This window comes from Leptidea sinapis, chromosome 33 (assembly GCF_905404315.1).
Source record: "Leptidea sinapis chromosome 33, ilLepSina1.1, whole genome shotgun sequence".
In the NCBI taxonomy this organism is placed as follows: Eukaryota; Metazoa; Arthropoda; class Insecta; order Lepidoptera; family Pieridae; genus Leptidea; species Leptidea sinapis.
This window is the reverse complement of record NC_066297.1, coordinates 2,445,035-2,465,963: the sequence shown is the minus strand read 5'-3', so window position 1 is coordinate 2,465,963 and position 20,929 is coordinate 2,445,035. Positions and strand designations below refer to the sequence as shown.

The window sequence follows — 20,929 nt, the reverse complement described above, 5'->3', positions numbered from 1 at the left end:
TTCCGAGTCAATTCCAAATAAAAACTACCTAATTGTACTAAAAACTGCGAAATTACGGACACTTGATTTTAAATGATCACCACCACTAATAGTATCCTCCAACAACAGAAGAAATACGTACGTTTTATCAGTCTTTTGGATAGGTATACGCATTTCAAACACCGTGCAAGGTTATATTATTTTTTTATGTAAGAGGGGGCAAACATGGACATGACATCCTATGGACATCCGACATAACAGGTGTCTGGGAGTATGCTCTTTTCTTGAAGGTCCCTAAGTCGTATTGGTTCGGGAAAACAGCAGCCGGTAATTGATTCCAAAAAGTGGCTGGGCGAGGCAAGAAATTTCTTGCAAAACCCGCGGTTGTGGAATGCCAAACGTCAACGTGATGCGGGTGTTATTTCGTATTTGTTTTTTTCTACTCACCGCCATCGTCCTCCGGTTTCTTCCAGGCCAGCTTGCAGCCGTTCTTGGTGACGTCAGTGACCTTGAGCGGGCCGCCCGGTTTGCTCGGAGACGAGAGCACGGTGATCTCCACCTCGGCTTCGTCTTTGCCGTGCTGGTTGGTGGCCAGGATACGGTACACGCCACTCATAGCGCGCACTGACTCCTTGATGTCCAGTTTCGTGTTGTAATCCACGTTTACCACGTTCTCTGTCACCTGAAGATGTAAAAAAAGGCTAGGTATTTCTATTTTTAAATAGTAGGGGTAAAATAGCCTAGAGACGACCCCTATCGCCCAGAGGTTAGTTAGCCTACTGAGCTAGAGGTCCCGGGTTCGAATACCGGTTGGAGGTGTGCTGTTAACAGTCTACGGAGTCAAGATCCTCAGCAGTGATGGGACGACGATGAAGAAGAATACACATATTTAAATTTAATTGAAGCGACTGTATTGTGTAAAGAAAAGGTGTACCTGATAGTGACTCCAGAGGACTAAAAAATCTAAATATCGAAGCAATAAATACTATGAAAAATAATAATTGAGGGTAAAAACGAACCTCCTTTTCTTCCTTCTTCCACTTCTGGAACCACTGCACCTTTGGCGCTGGTTCTCCCTTCACATTCACATCGAAGAATATTGGCTTTCCAGCGCGAACTGTCAAAGCCTTCAAATTGGTGCGGTCGATGCGTGGCTTCACTGAAAGCGAAGTACAAGTTATGAGAAAAAATAATGGGACGTGTTATAGTTATGAGACAAGAGTATTTTACGGAAAAAATTTGAAATACCAGTTCTTATTCAGATATGCGGGGAAAATGAAACAGACAAAAATTTTTTTTAAGAGTTATTGCCTCGCTTACAATTTGACAGAACATTTTTTAAAAATAAAATACTATAATAATGTATGATGTCTGAGACGAATAACTTTGAAATGACCGTAGTTGATTTTACAAAATGGTTATGAGAGGCAAGAATTTCTTTGCAAAAGGAGCTTTTGTCTTTTTTTATGACAATTAGGACGAGACGAGCAGGACGTTCAGAGGACTGTTAACTGATACGGGCAGGGCCAATTACAATCCAGTGCCATCTCAGAATTCTTTAAAAACCCACAAATTCTGAGCGGCACTACAATTGCGCTGGTCACCTTGAGACATAGGATGGCAAGTAATTTCACTAGCTACGGCACCCTTCAGACCGAAACACAATAATGCTTACAGATAACTGCTGCACGGCCGAAAAAGGCGCCTTTGTGGTAGCCATAATCTAGCTGGCATCCTGTGCAAAGAAGCTTACCACATGTACATGCCCTTAGTTGCCTCAAAGTCTACCCTTGGGCTACGGGCTTCCCTATTATTTTTATGCCCAGGGGAAGCAAACAGTGTAAGGCAAATCTTTAATAATAGTACTCACATGATTTATGTCTGATTGTGGTCATCTTGGTGGGCTCGGATGCCTCCGAGGGCCCGGCCTTGTTGACCGCAATCACTCGGAACTCGAACTCACCGCCCTCGGGCAAACCTTCCACTTTGCCACTGGTCGCGTTGCCAGGTACCTGTCGAATCAAGTAATACTTCAGTAACCGGGTGTAACTTGCCAAGCCTATGAAGATGATGACGTCAGGTCTTGGTAGAAACTTCAAAAGTATCGTTTGCAGACTAACCACTGCATTCTCATTCCACGCGTTAATATGACAAAATTCAATCTCTGTTCCAACCAATTAGAAACACTTTAGACTCTTGTAGTTCCAAATTCCATTCAATTATAAATTTATTTGTTACTACAGCAAATTATTTAGATAAACGGATTAATCACAATAATTTAAATGAATATTTACATAAAGTTAAATTTTATCTAAGTAGATGTTATAGAAATACTTAATTAAACTTAGATACTTAAAAAAGAATAGGATACTGTTACTAAATTCTGTTGAAAATACATCCAACGATAGTTAATAACTACTCCAAGAGGATTTATTGATAACGCGCTACGGACTGTAAATCACGCGAAAAGTTTTTATGAATTGTAAAGAGACGTTTGTCCCGTGGGGTCCAGAGGGGCGGAGATTGTACAAAGTGCTACCACGCGTCTCAATAGACATATGCTGACGGTTATTTCGGCCAACGGATCTGCCTAGCATCGAATGCGGAAATGCTGCCGATATTCTTGGTTAATTTCATCGCAGTGATAGTCGACATCAAGCGAAGCATCTCCATGGAAACAGTGCATTACTCCATAGATTCATGGCCAGACATGCAAGCATTCTTATTTGTAACAGAACTTATTGCTAGCTCTATTTTAAATATAAGAATTATTGTCAATAAGTATAGAGTACTTTTTAAAAGCAGATATATCGATTTTTTTCATGTTCCACAAAATTAAAAATCCTTTTCGTACCTCAGCGGCATCTTCCCAGTTGCCACCCTTTGGTCTCTTCTGTATGATGTACTTCTGTATGGGCGCACCACCGTCCGAAGATGGAGGATCCCATTTGATTTCTGCGCTCTGGTTGTCGTGATCAGCGACTTCTACGTTGCCAGGCTTATCGGCAACATCTGTTGAGGGTAGTTGAAAAATAAACTTTAAAGTTGCATAAAAATTAAAGTTGTAAAGTACAAGCTTTTTGGCACGTAGCTGTAACAAAACGCGTTTTTGATTTTTGAAAAGTATATAAGCAAAATACTTTTTGAATAAAATACTTGTAGACTGAATAAATACTTTCTGGGAAATAATATTTGCACCAACCAGCAGATGTTGTAATCCCGCGCGTTGTAACAGGGAAGGAACCTTGTTATATTAAAATGATCGTGACGTCATTAGGCAGTCGTCAAGGCTTGGAGAGTTTATATTAATTTTTTAAGTAGTCTAATAGTTATGGGAGTCGTTTTATAACCCTTATTATTCAGTTAATTCTGCAAGAGTCGAAACAAGAAAAACTAATCTTCCAAAAAAAGACGCCTATGTTCTGTTCTTACGGTGTGATTAATTATTAAAAATTATTATTACTTATTATTATTAGGATTCGATGATGATTATTCTTCAATCGTATTAAATATTAACTGGTTAGATTAGTGAGTTTTATGTGCTAGGATCTGACGTCACAAAGATGGCGGCCTAACCCTATCTGAACGCGCGGGAATTTAAACATCCTTGTCTGTTTATTGATGTCACTGTTATTGAAAACGAGCATTATTAACCAAATACTTACCATAAGGATTCTTAGCTAGTATAGCCTTCTCAGCCTCAAGAGGTTCTGAGTCACCCTCATCGTTGACTGCAGAGACTCTGAACTTATACTGATGACCTGGCTCCAGTCCAGTCACCTCCATCTCCAGAGGTTTCTTATCACCAGCAACCCTATTTTAAAGGGAATTTGTAACATAATTAATTTATATACACCTTTTTTAATCCAATGGGTGATTGATTATATCATTGGCTAAGTGCATGACAAAAGACCACGCGAACAATCACCTGGCCACTGGTCGGACCAGATCAAGACACTCACTGGCCTATCACTTACGACCGCAATAAGGAAAGCCTAGGACTGAAAGGAGTGGAAGGCTTTAGTGACCAACATAACGAAAACCTCAGGTGGCAGTAAATTCCGCATCTTAGAAGCATTAACACTTGAGATAACTAGTGGTCACCCAGAGGCCATGATGTAACTCATGATTCATTTCATTTTTAGGTTTGAACTAAATAAGGTTTTATATGTCAAAGACCTGTATAAAGTAAGTTGTGTGTCATTCAAGCAGTAGTGTGTGTTATATTTATTTTAATTGATTTAATGTATTTATAAGGCATTTTGTGTATAAGAAAATAACTTTATGCACTTCTTCTTCATATAAACATTAACTGTGTTGAATTTCACTTTCATCCTTTTGCACAATTTTTTTTAAAAAGGAGTACAAAGCTTTTGCTTTATGTTTTAATACATAGATTTAGATTATTATTAATTTTCACAAAAGAAAGCCTAATACAATAAATTCACCATAGTTTCATACTTTTTGCAACACTCTGGTGTTGCAAGAGATTGTGGGCGGCGGTGATCACTTAACAACAGGTGACCCGTACGCTCGTTTGTCCTCCTATTCCATAAAAAAAAACTGAAAACTATTTTAATTCGTTTCTCAATGCAATCTTACCTTCCAACTCGCACCCACTTTCCGGTGGCGAGATCCATTTTCTCAACTTCATACTCTTTGACTGGTGAGCCGCCATCATCTTCGGGCTTCTCCCATCTGACCTTGCACCCTTCTGCATGGACATCAAGTACTTCCAGAGGTCCTGGTAGAAATTATAGAACAATCAAGTACAGTGTTTGTAATTTTTTTTTCGTCTGGGACTAAAAATATGGCTACTAATACATCAATATCAAACTGGATTAAAATGATAATCCTATATTTATTTATTTACAGTTAGAAACAATATCAGATAACAGGATAAAACTATCATTTAATAACAAGAACAGGATACTTTGTGATCCTGAGATCCAATTAAAAATGGACACATCAATCACCAAATACAGTAAAAAATAATAAGTGGTAATCCACTTCTATTCAAATAGTTATTTTTTTGAAGTTGGTTGTTGTATTGTTAAATTTTTATAGTATTTATTTCGAAGAAAATCTCTAAGGAAATTTAAACATGGACTTTTGTATGGAAGTAAATGGCAGCAAGTACATAATACTATACTATGACCCATCAGCTGTCTATAACAGAGATGGATTGAGTGTTGCTACTCATAATAAATTAATCAATTTTTGACTTGGGTCAAATCATTTATATCTGTTTCAAACTAGAAAATAACTGAATAAAACCAATATAATATATCTGATCAGAATGCTTACCTTTAGGTGCACTTGGTTTACTGAGCACTGTAAGTTCAACAGTCTCCTGGTCAAAGCCATTGCAATTTTCAACCCTCAGAGTGTATTGGCCAGTGTCTCTTCTCACAGCATTGACAATTGTAAAATCTGTGTGGTAATCTTGATTTTCTATCTTGATGCGCTCAGTGTTCACAAGTTTAATATTTTCGCGCCAAGACCTGCAAACAATTTTTTTTTACCCATTTGACACATTTAAGTTATTGCAATTAAATAGCGCACAACAGCAGCAAGTCTTTTTACTACTGCAAATGAAATAAACTCCTATTTCTCAGCCGAGCCGAAAATTAATGGTATTAGTTTTGTTGCAACTTTCAAAACTTACAAGATACGGTAACTATAATTTATTATAATATATTTGTAGCGTTAACAATTTCAATCTCGTTTTGTAATTATTTAGCTAGATAGTAGATACTCACACAAGACATCCACAACTTAATGTTTATTTAGAATGCGTTGTGTCTGTTTACATCGACAGCATGAAAATTGTACTTTGTTTATTTACTAAATTACTACATTATATTGTTTGTACCTAGCATTTTGATTTATGTCAACTAAACTTTCTTGACACTTAAGAAATGTCAATATGTTTTTTTTGGTTTCACAGCCCTAGGTTCAAGCCTTTTTAAGTTACCACATTATTGCATAAACGTTCGCCTTAGATCGGCATGCGTTCGGCGCTCGCGCAGCGTTCTCCCCGTGCGTATTATTTTACGTGTAGTAATAAAATGCTTATAATTAGGGTGATTTGACTGTCACTGAAAACTATTGAAACAAGCTATAAGATCATGTATAAATTATTCATATTGTGTTTTTATTTTATTTCACACAGACTTTTCATTCGACAATAAGTGTAAAAATAGGTATATTTTAAAATAAATTATTAGTTTCAATGATAATTACTTGTTTTAGTTACTAACTTTTATGTTTTTGTAATAAACATTTTATGTTCTTTATAAAATAAAACCAAAATCTCCACAAAGAACAATCTTTGTGCAAAGTCTTGTTAACGACTGCTCGCTGCGCCGCCCGGGAACAAGTGAACACAAAAAGGCTATGTCCGTAAAGCTATGACGTCGAATATTGGTGGCCTTGATTCGTAACGGATCGAAATGTGTATCGGACTTCACTCGTTCATAATTGCGTAGGCAAATAAACCATCTTGTACACCTAATAAGGGTGAAAACTGGGTGAGGTAAAAGAATGCCTTGGGGCACTGCCAAACTCCCTGTGTTTGTAATTTCAAGTGCCTGCGGGCACCGTCCGATGTGGAAAGGTAAATAGGTTCAATAAATGAATATTGATAACTAAAAACAGGTTCCAGGTTTCCCAGTTGAGAATTATAATTACAGTTGGGTAGTTTATTACATAATTATCTTTTTTAAGTAAGATATTATCTTATATTTAAAATTCTCGTGTCCCAGTGTTTGTTACCAATCTACTCCAAAATGGCTAAGCCAATTTGTTTGAAGATTTGTATATATATCGGGTAGGTGTGAAAATTGGCCAACTTAAATTTTTATTATATCCCTAATTAAATTTTCAATACCCTATAATACCCCTAAATGATAAGGGTCACCCACCCCTAAATATTTTTTTTTGTCAATTTTTTATTTTTATTTTATTATGATTCAACATTAAAAAACAAAAAGATACAACTTCAAATTTTCACCCGTCTATGATCAACTCCTATTTTTTTATCGCGATTTTAATATCATTCTATTCCATCCACAGATTCGCATTAGAGTTGTAATATGGCAATCGAATATAATGATTATTGTAGTACGATAAATTTGATGTACAATATATTTGGTAGTATTGTATGTATTATGGTTGATTTTTTATTATTACTTTATATGGCAATACAACGTTGCTGGGTCAGCTACTATTATTATATAAAACGTATAATTAATGTGCTTAACTTACCAGGTCTTTTCCGGTGGTGGTTCACCAAACACATCCACAGACCATTTGTGTGTACGACCAGCCTTGATGATGACCGATTTGAAAGTGCTTCGTTCAATACGTGGCCGCACTGGAAAATAAAAATATTACATATTATTAGGATCTGAATTATTATAACAGTAAAACTCAGAATTTTCAATTATTATCGTGGTCAAACTTATATTTTTAGCAAGATCTGAAACTAACATCCAAAATTGTATATTTAAAGTATCTGTATAAAGAATTCAAAAGAAATTTCTGGTATTGTTTGTTCATATTAATAGCTAATTTACGTGTTAATCGTCAAATTATTAAATAGGTTTGACAAATTCTATAGTAGTCATTTTCAGTTAGGTATATAGGAAGGTAGATATCAATGACATATTGAGGAATAATGAAATAGCTTACAGTTTCTATGCTTGCAGAGATGATTGTCCGTAGGCTCAGATGCATCTCCAACTCCAGCTTTGTTATAAGCTTTCACTCGGAACTGGTAGATCATCTTCTCTTTCAAACCTTCAACCTTGGCTTCAGTTTTGATGTCATTTGTCTTCAATACCTGGAACGGGTGATTTCGTATTTGTAGCAGATTACATTCAAGTCAAAAATAATTAAATTGCTGTTCTCTATTGATTGAACTCCATTTTATACTAGCCATTAGCGGACTCTCTCTATCGGTGATGATAAGTGCGTACCATCTAGTTACCATAATAGTTTATTAAAATTATTATTATTTTATACAAAATAATTATCTAGCCATGAACTAGGACTGCAAGTCAATGATATATTTAATAAGATAAACATTCTTAAAAATACAAATAACATCCCCATGACTCGGAAACAAAATTAATTATCTAGAGTCTAAATGTTTGCTAATTCCCGGGACTCGAACCCGAGACCTCTATTCTACTTAAATCTCTATTTTACCTTAATAGCATTAATATTAATTCATCGAATATTTAGCAGGTATTTACGGAAAAAAAAATGTTCAAGAAAATCTGCCACACGCTGAATTATTGAAGCTAAGATGTTTATAACTATTATTGTCTTCGATATAATAATAATAATATTACCTTCCTTCAGTCTAGATCATTTTTTATTCAAGCAATATAGGTATGTGCTTGGGTACATAATTACAATATTATAAAATAGAAATATTCACCTCAATCCAATCAGCAGTAAACTTGTCTTTCATCTCAATGACATATCCCAAAACTGGTCTGCCACCGTTATCTGTGGGTGGCTCCCATTGGAGTGTGACTGACATGTTGTCATAATCATTGATAACTGGCTTTCCAGGTGCCTTTGGAGGATCTGAAGAAATTCAGAGATAATGTTATACAATATATTAACGGTACGTATATTCTCCAATGACGTTCTATACGCATAGACATATCTCGTTGAATAAAAACAAAGCTGAAATATGGAACATGCCACAACCAGCCACACCATAATGAGCTTCGACTGCTATGTATATACATTGCCGTATTTACTCCAGTTGTTTAAAATATTCTTGGTCAATAAGCAGTAATGTAAAACATTCATTCAGTTCAGATTTGATTCAGACAGTGCCAGTTGACACAATAGGACTAGGAGAAAAGTGTGCTTACATTGTCTTTAAGCACACTTTTGTCGTTCTACTATCAGAATACGAATGATATATCCTTAAAATTATTTGTATAGAACGTCATTGATATTGTGGAATTATTCTAGATTAGAAAACCAATATTACAAAGATTATTTAGTTACCTACAGTTACAAATCTTACAATATTGTTGTATATACAACAACAAAAACAAAACAACAAAGATACTCATCGAAATTGTATTGAAAGCAGAATATCTTTTACCTAAACGGAGAATTGAAAGAATTTATATTATAACACAAAATACTTAATTGAAATTGAAAAATACTTACCATACGGATTCTTTGCAACAATGCATCCATCTGTCTCCAAGGGCTCCGACTCTCCCTCCTTATTGACAGCGCGAACTCGGAACTTGTACTTGTGGTTGGGCGTGAGACCCTTCACCGTGAATTCAGTGGGTTCAGCACCAGTTTCACCACAAGGAATCCAGTTGCCAGTGTCCTGTCGATATCAAGTTTTTCTTGTTAATATCCTTTAGTTTAAAAGTCTCTATTTCTAATGTCAAATAGTATGATCCGCCGGATCAATTTTTTTTTGTAATCGAACTTACCATATCCAATTTCTCCAACGTGTACCCAGTAATGTCGGAGCCTTGCCAGTCATCTGGTTTCTGCCATTTGACTGTTGCCTTCTCAGCACGAATTTCCACAACCTCGAGCGGGCCATTTGGACGATTCGGTTTGTCTACAAAATATTTTTCCATTAAATTACAAATTATTATGAGGAGTTGTTTTGGCTTTGCTCCAACTTATAGCTTGATTTCAGTAATGTAGGGATAACCTATGCTTTTTGAGGCCGTAAAAAGCTATCTATGATAAATTAATATTAAAGTAATCAGCAAACATGTTTTTAATAGTTGCATCTATAGCTACATAAGTTTATAGTTAAATTATAACTGCAGAATCCAATGAAATAATTTTACTAAAAAATAAAGGATATCGTATCCAATTACGACTTCAGATTTATTTTCTGTTTATCTTTTGAAGTGAAACTTCTTTACAATCGTTGTGATTTCAAACCGGATGCAAAGGAAAAAACAACAGGTAAGAGACACAAATACAAAAATGTGTAGGATGAAGCCGGCAAAGAATGAGACAGAAATATGCATACTATAGAAGTGAAAACTTCTCATCGTTGTGATTTGAAAGTCGATGAAACGAAAAAGCGACAGTAAAAAGAGCAATCACTGCAATTCATAATATTTAACATGGGAGATAATGAGATAGGAAGCATAATACAATGTTTTGGTACCAGGTGATCATAGTTAAAGAAGAGATTGTCTTAAGTATGGCGCGAGTATACCTTAATATATTCTGACTCCGAGCGCACGTATTACCACATAGACACCAGGAGAACATATTATCTATACTAATATTATAAAGCTGCAGTGTTTGTTTGTTTCTTTGTTTGTTTGAACGCGCTAATCTCTGGTACTACTGGTCCGATTTGAATGATTCTTTCAGTGTTGGGTAGTCCATTTATCGAGGAAGGCTTATAGGCTATGTTTTTTTTTCAAAATTAGGGATCCGTAATAAAATTGCTATTTTGTAATACAAAGTGTAAAATCTAAAACCTATTTTTGCGTGCGCTGCAAAAACTATTGACAATAGAACAAAATGATGTACAGGCTATAATATAGGCAATATTTTATTACTTATAAAACTATCGCGTGAATTATACTTTATATGGCAAAACAACGTTTGCCGGGTCAGCTAGTTATACATATTAGTGTGGTGGTAGGAATGTCTTTAATAGCGGTTGAAATCATGTGTCATCCTAGAAACTCGTACCAGGAATTCATAAGCAGTTTAGAGGTTCATGCACCATGCAGGTTTCACTTCTGACATGTGTACTTTGTACGCACGCAATGTTTTTTTTTTCTATTTATTTGGAAGCTAATGAGAAAAATTTTATATTAATATAGTATCTTACAAGTGAAGATAATTTGGTGCAGAACATAATATTATAGTAGTTGTAGGAAAAAATGTTACGTATCGTTTTTTCAAGATATTTGTAAATAATTTTAAATCTTCGGCTAGGTTTTGTAGCACAATAAATTATAATGTTTAAATACCAATTTTTTATCTCTGGACCCAGATTCCACGCAGATGGAAGTGTGAGCACAAGTTTAGAAGTATATAAAGGATTAAAATTGCGGTAGATAATGACCGTTCTATAGATTCATGAGATATTTATCTTGCAATTCACTCACCTAGTACTACAACATCAGCAATACTTTCACACGTTCCCGAAGAGTTTGTCAGCACCAAATGGTATTTTCCACTATCTGGCCTCGTGGTCTTTCTAACCGTCAGCACCGTGTTCCTCTCATACTTGTCAATGGTGATACGTTCACCATCATCATGTACTTCCTATAGTCATTATCATAATGAAAGTTTATGGTTAAGCTTATATAAGATTGAAGATATGAAACTGAAAGTGCAATAATCTAAGTACAGTTGAAGACCATATTGTTTAATCGTTATTAGCGATACGCAAACACGAGAAAAGAAACAAAAAAGCTAAACCTTAAGTATATCTAATGGCGCTTCCACACATCAGATAAAAACGGTTAAATAATTTTATCTATCACGAAACTTTTTAATATTCACTAACACTTTATTATTGGTAGGTGTTTTCAAAGCTTTCCGCAATGATAAAATATTATGTTGTAGAATATTTCTTCACATTTTACTATCACCACATTACATAAGTTTGATCTGGTTAAATAATCTTCAAACCCCACTGTCGCTTGGGTTAATGATTTCACACAAAAGTTACGAAATTTTAGAAAACATTTGAAAGCAAGAAAACATTTATTAACTATTGTCATAAAATAGTTCGTTATGCGACAAAATAACTCTGTATGGAAGCACCATTACATTATTTGAAGGAATTTTTAAAATATGTCTTGTTGCGACGAAATAAAAGTCTGACTTCAACGGCGCGTTTACATTGTTTCTTTTATCTTTCTCTCCTTTCTATGTTGCAATACCGAGAAATATCTTTTCTGAAAGTCCCCAACTGTCCTTGAAACGAAACAAGACCTTAGTTCTGCTAGGCCTTAATGAAGAAATGAATAATCATTTGCCATCTGCTACGCATAAGTAGTTCATTTGTTGATGACATTTTCAGTGATTAAAGAAATATTTAGAATAGAACAAAGACAACAATTCATAACATTTAAATTTAAAACAACAACATCGAGTGTTAAGTGTGCATTCAGAAAATGTTTGAAGTGTTTGGTCCTTCGAGTCAAATTCAATTTCATGTTTACAATTTTAGAAACATATTATGTTATAACCAATTAAGATGCATTAGCACTAAGTCTTAAGTCTTCAAACTTCAATCGTCATTAAACGAAATCAGAAGTTCTATTACCAAGATCGAAAGCCGAAGTTTCGGCCCGAAACGAAAGAACGACGAACTGCGAATTAAATCCTACCAAAGTACTTCGAATCCAAATAGTTCGGACGGATTTCGATTCGGTACCGTAGACATGACCATAAAAAATGAAGTTGTAGTTACGATTATAATAATGTCGAATAATGAAAAAGTAAATGTCAAGTGAATTTAGGAATAAGGTAAACGAAAGATAAAATGTCTAATCGCGAACTTCGTATCGATCTTCGGACACGAAACACTTTCGTTACAGGAAAATGTACGATCTGTCGACCGAAATTTCGTATTTCGAGTTTGGTAATAGGGCTCCAGTCCTCTTTTCTCGTCTTCGTCTTCACTAAGCTCGAGTTTAAACCGAAATGATCTATTGGTGTAATTATTATGATAATCTGCTTTAAGCGTGTAATGTCATTGCAATTCGTAATGTACTTATAAATTGTAAGTGTAATTAATGTGATGGTTCTTGAAATGACTTAGAATTAATGCATCTTTGAACTTTTTTTTTCACAACATCGAAAGCGCTTGTACATCGCATCCATAGCGATGAAAGGCGTTCATGTTTAACTGAATTATACATAATAAATAATCAAGAAAAAAACCGATCTCACTTAATATCATGAAGGAAACATTTTTGTATATCCCATACATTTATAACTCATTAATGCCTTTCTGGGTATTAATATATGTTATACTTATATCAAGTTAATTATAGTTATATCAAGTTATACTTATTTTGGCGCGTTAGGGAAAAGTTATAAGAGTGAATTATAATGATGCGCGCGCACACCGTCACGCAAATTCGACAACTTGAAGATAGTTGGTTGATTAGACCATTTGTATCATACTTCAGCTACCATAATAAAAAATAAAAACTAGTTAACTAAATTGCTTGTAATTAATACCTTCTTTATTATAATATTGTTCCTTCTACAAACGTAAAGTAGCAGGAGGAAAAAATTTTTTTTAGGATTTTTGTTATGTTACGCCAAAGAAGTTAACTTTTTGAGCGTACATAATGTAAGTACATTACAAACACTTTTTTAATTTTATTTCTTTCAGTTAAACATGATTTGCGACATTATAATTTGTGTTAGCAACATTTTCAGTGTGATACAGAAGAGCACGAATAGTTTAGAACATCGACAACATTTATCATCACCCATCTAACCTTCTCTGTGTACGCCTTGCCGCGTCTCTTTTGTTGGACAAAACAAAATATAAAATTAATAAGGGTAATTATAGCAGCCTAGCGAAACTTACTAAGAAAAAAAAAGCGATCCACTCGATTGTATGAAACGTGCAGCCATTGATAGATTGACAGATGACGGCTATAATCTTGTAAAAAATCCTCTACGTTTTAAGCAAATGTTCGTTTTCAAACTTGGCCGGATTATACTTCGTCGCAATATTGTAATTACTATTTCAAACTTGTATCAAGTCTCTGCACGTTTCATACTAAACGAAATTTCAATTTTTACTCAGGCAGTCCCGTCTCTTATTACGTAGTATTTACATTCTCTTTGTATCGTAATACTACTTTTACAATTCAATTTAAATTATTTATCTTTTAAATGACAATAAAGCTAGAAAAGCAATAAAGACATTCCCCCTTATTCATAATAGAATGCTAACTTAAAGAGTGCTTTAAGTTAGCCACTGCTAATTCTCATTCTGTCTTCTTCTATTGACATAAGTCAGAATGAGAAATAACATTCCTTAGCGGCTGTTTAAAGTTAGTGGACCATTATGAATAAGGGGGATTTAGTCTCAATACTTAAGGAATAGGGTATACACCACTACAAGTCGCCTTTAATTGTTAAAATAACAATAAAACTCCTGCAAGAGAAAACTTAATGCACTAGGATTACACACATGTATGCAGTGGCTTTGGAATATAGACGGAGCATAATAGATTAACGGATTTCAGAGCGATATGGGTGTTGTATTAAAAAAGTAGACAAAACTTATCCTGCATTTAGTATTTTTATGTTGTATAAAAAATTAAAATGTCCATTAATAGATTTAAAATATATTTTTTTGAACCTAATGAAATATTGTGCACAGCTTTGCCTTGTAAAAATCCACCTTTTTGTGTAAATAAAATCCTCATAGTTTGTTAAATAGTTGTAAAAGAAATTTAGAAATTACCTCTTCTCCTTTCAGCCATTTCACCTCGGGTTCAGGCTCACCTCCGTACTTGATATCAAAGGTGATAACCTGACCCTTCTTGATAATCATGCCCTGTAGACCCTCGCCAATGATATACGGTTTTACTGAAAATAAAGTAAATCAAAGTCAAAGTCAAATAAACTTTATTCAATTAAGCGCTTTTGAATCGTCACTATAGATATTTCTTTTAAATTACTATATCTTCCATATGTTCGGAAAAAGTAGAACTGGTGGGACGAACATACAAAAAACTCAACGACCACTCTTTTCAAATCATTAGTATTTTACTATAGCTTTATTAATATACAAAACTAATTAAACAATTCTTATATTTTAAAGTGATAACCCTCACTTCTGGGATTTATTACACAAATAAAATTTGAAAACAAAATGTTTGAACGATGCGGGACCCAAACCCGCGACCTCTCTCGTCTTCGTCGTCGAACTTTACGTCACTCGAACGGTTAGCTTAGTTGGAAAAGCACTCGCACGGAATTCGAAAGTTCGCGAGGTCGAGTCCCGCATCGTTCATTTCAACAAATTAGTATTTCATAAAAAGTAATAAAGAATAAACTGTATAAATATTAAAATTTATCCTATATTTGATGCACAACCTTTACAGCTTGAATTCATTGTTTGTTAAGGATGCTTCGTGAACAAATAGTAATCAAATATTAAAGGTCAAAATATAAAAGTGGTGCCAGTCGGCACCCACATATACGAGCGAGTTTTTTTCTCTACACTCTCCAAGCGCTACGTACGGTAAAATTTTTTGACTAACGGCAATAATTTTTGAAGTTATACCTACTTCCTATGCGCGTTATGAAAAAATGATAAGAGTGAAACATTAAGATGCGCGCGCATCACTGTAACAAAAATAACAAGGTGAAGTTGGTTCCTAAAAATTTCTGACGTTTGCGACATTCGATATTTTTTTTGGTTTCTTCGTTCATTATTAGGACAGGCAAAGGGTTAAAGCCCATACAGCCGTATTCGTTAATTAATAATTAATCGTCAAAGCTATCTTTGTAAGATTTTTACAATATTGTTCTTTCTACAAACGTAAAATTTTTGCGTTGTTACGAAGAAGTAGAACTTCTTGCGTGCATTCGTACACACACCCTTTTTTTTTACAGTGAATATTAGAATAGGTCTTACCGAATCTGCACTTAGCCACAATAGGCTTAGTGCTCTCGCTTGGCTCACTAGGTCCAGCCTTGTTGACAGCACGGACCCTGAACTCGTACGTGCAGCCTTCCTTGAGGAGGTCCTGAGTTGCAGACAGGACATCACCAGATACTTCGACTCCTTTTACCCAGTCTTTGCCGAATTTCTCCTGAAATATCAATAGTTGATAAAGTTATTAATTCATTGTTTAAGGCAATGTCTATTTCACCAGTTTTTTTTAAGTTAGTGTAGTTAGGTGATCACTCGCCTTCCCTCGCAAGACCTCACTGTCTTAACATGGATGCAGATAAAGCAAGATAAGACACGAAAGAAAAAGTGTGTGTCGCACGGCGAGTGAAAGATGGTTGGTTAAGTATTCTATAGTAAGTTTTTTATTCTGTGTTCTTTCTTACCTTGTACTCGATATAGTATCCAGTGATTGGAGCACCGCCATCATTGTCTGGTTTCTCCCATTTAATATCTGCGTGATCTTTGTCCCAATCCACAACTGAGACACTCTTTGGTTTCGATGGTTCATCTGAAAAAGGATATAAGTGATTTAAAAAAATGTACTTTTATGTGTGTTTTTTGTTCGCAGTAAATAAACTCAAAATCTACCAAACCTATTTTAAAAATAATTTCACCAGTAGAATGGTGGATCATATAATATTATAATATTGACTGTATTTTATTCAAAGACCCCCTTTGTAAAATTCAATACAGGAATGCTAGCTAAGCGTTTCATTTTTTTACTTATTGTTTTAGTATTGCCATACTATCAAATTCAGACTAAAGTCCTAACAAAGACGGAACTAATGACAAATTAAAATACCCACTTAGATTATTATTTAGGTATGATCGAGAGTATAATGCATTAAACATTTTTAAATAAAAGAAAGAAACATAAACAAGTTTATATTGTGTTGAATTCTGATTGAAGTAATGCAGTCATTAAATCTTTTGCACAGATCAAATAATAAAAAGTATCTTACCCCAGGGATCTTTCGCCAGTACTGGCTTCGAGAACATTCCAGGCTCACTAGAACCAATCTTGTTAACAGCACGGATTCTGAACTTGTATGTTTTCTTGGGGATCAGATCCTCAACCTTGTACTTGGTTGGTTCGCCCTGTGCAACCTCAGCGACATTGTCCCAGGCTGCTTTAAGTGACAAGTCCTGAAAATCAATCAATTTTGCACGTTCTGAAAATATTCGATTACCTGAAATCAAAAATCCTTTTCCTGGAGATAGAGAAAAAGACGGTATTACTTGCCAAATTTCATAGTTGTTGATCATTAGAAAATATCCAACACATTTTAATTCCCTTGAGAGAATATGTACCTTAAAATTCTTTTTTGCAGAATAAACGAACGTATCAATTCTTTACGTTAACTATGAGGTTTGATTTTTTACAGCCTCTTGAAATTGTAGACTTGAATATATCGTTTTAATTTTAATACGATGCCTGTACGCGTTCCCGAGATAAAGGGTCTTGACAGACAGACGGACGAACGGACGGACAACAAAGTGATCCTATAAGACTTCAGTTCTTTTTGTGGTACGGATAAGTACCTACTAAAAAAAGGCCCGCCTAATTTCTTGCGCTCGCCTGTTCTTCTCAGACCTGATTTAGTTTTTTTACGTGAATTTAAATTTAGATAAGCAACTCTAAAAACGGAACTATATTTATATAATTGCATATTGATATCCACTGACCTGTCTTTCAATAATATATTTAATGATTGGCGATCCACCTTCGTCTTGCGGTACCTTCCATGTTACAACGCAAGATGTTTGGAAGACTTCAGCAACCTCCACGTTCTGAGGTGGAGACGGTGCACTTTGCATTATAATATTAACATCCTTAACGTCTTCGCCTTGTGAATTTGAAAGCTTAATTTGATATTTTCCTGAGCCTTCTCTGACCGGCTTCTTAAGTTTGAACAGTACTTTTTCCTGTTCAACCACGGCCTCAACTTCTTTGTTTGGTAATATTTTACCGTCTTTAATAAGCTTGGCCTCAATTTGCGATACTCGTGTGCCAGAAACTGGTGAACAAACATAATATTGATCATTATTAATTGTTTCATAACAAACAATTATTACGTTAGTGATGGTATAAATTTTAACTTTAAGCCCATTGCAATAACATTTTGATACAATTATGGGTTGATCTTCAAAGTTATGTTTATTTTCTTTCTCTTCTCTATTTCATGATGTGATCTGCTAACAGATCTGGTTGTTTGATATTATTATAGAAATTCCCCCAAAAATCAAAACATGTTAAAAAATAATTTCCTCGATACAAAAACAAAAGTAGACCCTTACGCGCCTTTTCTTACCGTATTAACTTTTAAATAGCGTAATATTTTGACGGAACGGAACATAACATTAAATAGGTGCCTTGTATTGTATTTTATATTTTAAAAATATTTTCAACCTAATTGATTAATATTAAACTTAAAATCGATTTGCAATCTCTTTTACCTGGTATTAACGTGAAAGGGATTAGCACGATGCACAAAACGGTTTTAAATAGCTTGGTATGTTTATATCAATCTAATGGAATCTTTGAGCGTTATTTTCAACCCCTTCAAGAACGTCGGTTCAATTAAAATCTTTGCATACTTATCAAGAGACCGATGAGATGATACAATTTAAATAGTCTGTCCCATTTTAGCAGGATCATCAGAATTAGTGGTTTTTATGTCAAATACTAGGCAGTGTCTTTGACCAAGGCGCGTTCTAATATAATTTGCGCAGTGCGCATACTAAAAAAGTAAAATATTCGTTGCTACGAGATTATCATGGTTCTAAGACAAAAAACAAATTTTCTACTTTTAAGTTTGGTTTTGTATTAATTATTAGTTTTAGTTAGTTTTCTTTAACAATTACTTATTTTTAATGTATGCCTTTCATACGTTTATACTCACTTTTATAAGGCACCTCTATAACGAATGGATTTCCGGCAGTTCCGTGGAACTCATCAGGACATTCGATAGTTGGTTTAGATTCTCCCTTCTTCACGGACAGTTTACATGACGAAGACAGCTTTCCTGACTCGCATAAGATTTCACCGTCGTCTTCCATTTCTAATTTGTTAAATATAAGTTGATGTTTACCACCACCCAGGTTCTTGATTTCAATTCTGAAATTAAAATTAATATTTACTTCAGAAATCACAGCACCCAAATTCGAGATAGTTCCTCTCCATTCCCAATCTGTGGTATCATTATTCATTTATGTAATAGTAACCTTTACCACACAAACGTTTTTAAACAATTCTTTTGAATAACGTAAAATCTTTTATATGATATTTTATAGAATATTTTATATAATAATAATGAGTTTTTTTTTCTAACTATTGTGCGTCATTTACTTCTTTCAAGACATCACATAAAAGTAACTTTATAATTGTTGTCAGATTTCTAACTGTATCAATCAAATGAATATTGGTGTCTTACCTGTCATCAGGGACGATGGGTTGACCATTAAACGACCACACAGCTTCTGCTGTCTGATCTTGGAGTTCCACTTCAAGTACAACTCTATCCCTCTCAATTGCTTCTGTATCCTTCAACTTCTTGTTGAAGCGATTTGAGTCTGTAAATTTTATAATATTATTATAATGCACTAGCAGATCATAGATAAATTTTCATCAAGTCTATTTTGAAGCTATTTTCTGATTTTGAAGTAATAACAAATTCTGGTAAACTATTCCACATGTTGACCACCTGATTTGTATTGATATTGTCAATGAAAAATGTAAAAAATAATGTAACTTGTAACTTGTTGTTGCGCTTCCCTGTAGGCGACAATTTAAGTGTAACATAAGTATTTATTATAAGAATAAGTCTGCTGAAAACGTCAAGGCTTAAAGCTAGGTTACCGGCGAAGATATAATGAAGAATTGATGAAACTTGGAGCATCAACCTTATAACCCATTAGACTTTTAATACCTAGCTTCGCAATGTTAATAATTCACTCAGCCTATTGAGGTAAGCGAGTGCGAGGTACTTAATGCTCAATCGTCAGGCAATGATCCTAACGAATGCTAAGCAAACGCTACTGGCATCTTGTAAGCGTTCGCCCTTTATTAAGCGCCTATGGATGACAAGATCTATTATTAAAACGAATATAATACTTATATAAATAAACTTACAATTGACGATCAGTTCGCAAGCGGTCTCATCTGCGTTGCTTACACATTTGAAATTGCCGGCGTCTGTCACTTTAGCATCCTTGATCACAATTTTTCGTTTACGTCCTTCTTTCACAATTGTGACTCTCTTATCACCCTTAAATGGTTGATCGTTTTTAAACCTGTCAAGAGAAATAGTTAATAATAATATGCGGCCAACCAGCATTATACAAGTTTTACAACTTTTAAATCACGACCTCTATTGCCGGGATTAATATACAAACTTTCAAAATTAAATTCTTTTGACTTTCCTTTTTCTTTTAATTAATAATAATTCTTTTAAACGAGCAATTGTTAAGTTTATCGCATATTTTTCTCAATATAAGCAGTATTATGAATCAGTGGTAGAATAATGATTTAAATGACGATACAAGTGTTTTCATAAACCTTGCCAGTACCACAGCGGTGTATTCTTCTAACCAGTGGGAGGCTTCAGTAGTTCAGCTATCTGGGGTTTGTAGCCTTTTTTTACCATCAACTAGTATACAAACATTATTGTGTTTCGGTTTGAAGAACGTAGTAGGTAGTATAACTGGACTACGAGGTAAAACATCTTATTTCTCAAAGCGCAATTGCCACGCCAATCATAATTTTGGATTTTTCGAGAATCATAAGTGACATTGCATTGTGCAATCAACAGACCGTATCACTTACCATCAATTGAATGACTTGCTCGTCTGGTCACTTTTTCCTCATCATAAAAAAACTATTGAAAGATTATTTGATTTTGAAAATATAAAAGAATATCTAGTATATTAAATTAATGGCTCATTTCGATTGTAATGTCAAGCTGATGACCTAGGATCAGCATTGGAAAAATATTATTCCAATACGAGGATTCAATATTCTAATAGTAAAAGAGAAAGAAGATGATCTTAACCATTTCACATCACCAGCAGCATCGTCCAGCTCACAAATTAAGGTGATGGTGTCCTTTTCAATGGCTTGCTGTGATTTCAGTACCTTGGTGAACTTGTATTCATATTCTGTAAAAAACAAAAATGCTGGATTGAATTTATTTGCTCAAAAAAAAGTTTAACGTATCGTAAATATTATTGCGGTGCTACACTTCGAGA

The 20,929-nt window shown here is 34.5% G+C and overlaps 1 protein-coding gene across 45 annotated transcripts in view; it reads right to left on the bottom strand.

Annotated features, from left to right (window-relative positions):
- LOC126974761 (twitchin) overlaps nt 1-20,929 on the bottom strand; it is a 194,591-nt gene that overhangs the window by 86,368 nt on the left and 87,294 nt on the right. For 35 of the 45 annotated variants that reach the window (XM_050822373.1, XM_050822375.1, XM_050822372.1 and 32 more), the window contains 23 exons: nt 20,734-20,839; nt 19,815-19,975; nt 19,117-19,255; nt 18,586-18,800; nt 17,369-17,700; nt 16,645-16,828; nt 16,066-16,190; nt 15,644-15,821; nt 14,465-14,589; nt 13,485-13,511; nt 11,127-11,286; nt 9,465-9,598; nt 9,184-9,355; nt 8,429-8,580; nt 7,675-7,825; nt 7,249-7,357; nt 5,287-5,483; nt 4,582-4,723; nt 3,645-3,793; nt 2,834-2,991; nt 1,850-1,991; nt 999-1,138; nt 427-661 (listed from right to left, as the gene is read on the bottom strand). In XM_050822373.1, coding sequence (XP_050678330.1) covers nt 427-661; nt 999-1,138; nt 1,850-1,991; nt 2,834-2,991; nt 3,645-3,793; nt 4,582-4,723; nt 5,287-5,483; nt 7,249-7,357; nt 7,675-7,825; nt 8,429-8,580; nt 9,184-9,355; nt 9,465-9,598; nt 11,127-11,286; nt 13,485-13,511; nt 14,465-14,589; nt 15,644-15,821; nt 16,066-16,190; nt 16,645-16,828; nt 17,369-17,700; nt 18,586-18,800; nt 19,117-19,255; nt 19,815-19,975; nt 20,734-20,839 — 3,633 coding nt within the window. The remainder of the gene's footprint in view (nt 1-426; nt 662-998; nt 1,139-1,849; nt 1,992-2,833; nt 2,992-3,644; nt 3,794-4,581; nt 4,724-5,286; nt 5,484-7,248; nt 7,358-7,674; nt 7,826-8,428; nt 8,581-9,183; nt 9,356-9,464; nt 9,599-11,126; nt 11,287-13,484; nt 13,512-14,464; nt 14,590-15,643; nt 15,822-16,065; nt 16,191-16,644; nt 16,829-17,368; nt 17,701-18,585; nt 18,801-19,116; nt 19,256-19,814; nt 19,976-20,733; nt 20,840-20,929) is intronic. The other 10 variants (XM_050822416.1, XM_050822393.1, XM_050822396.1 and 7 more) reach the window with 1 other exon arrangement.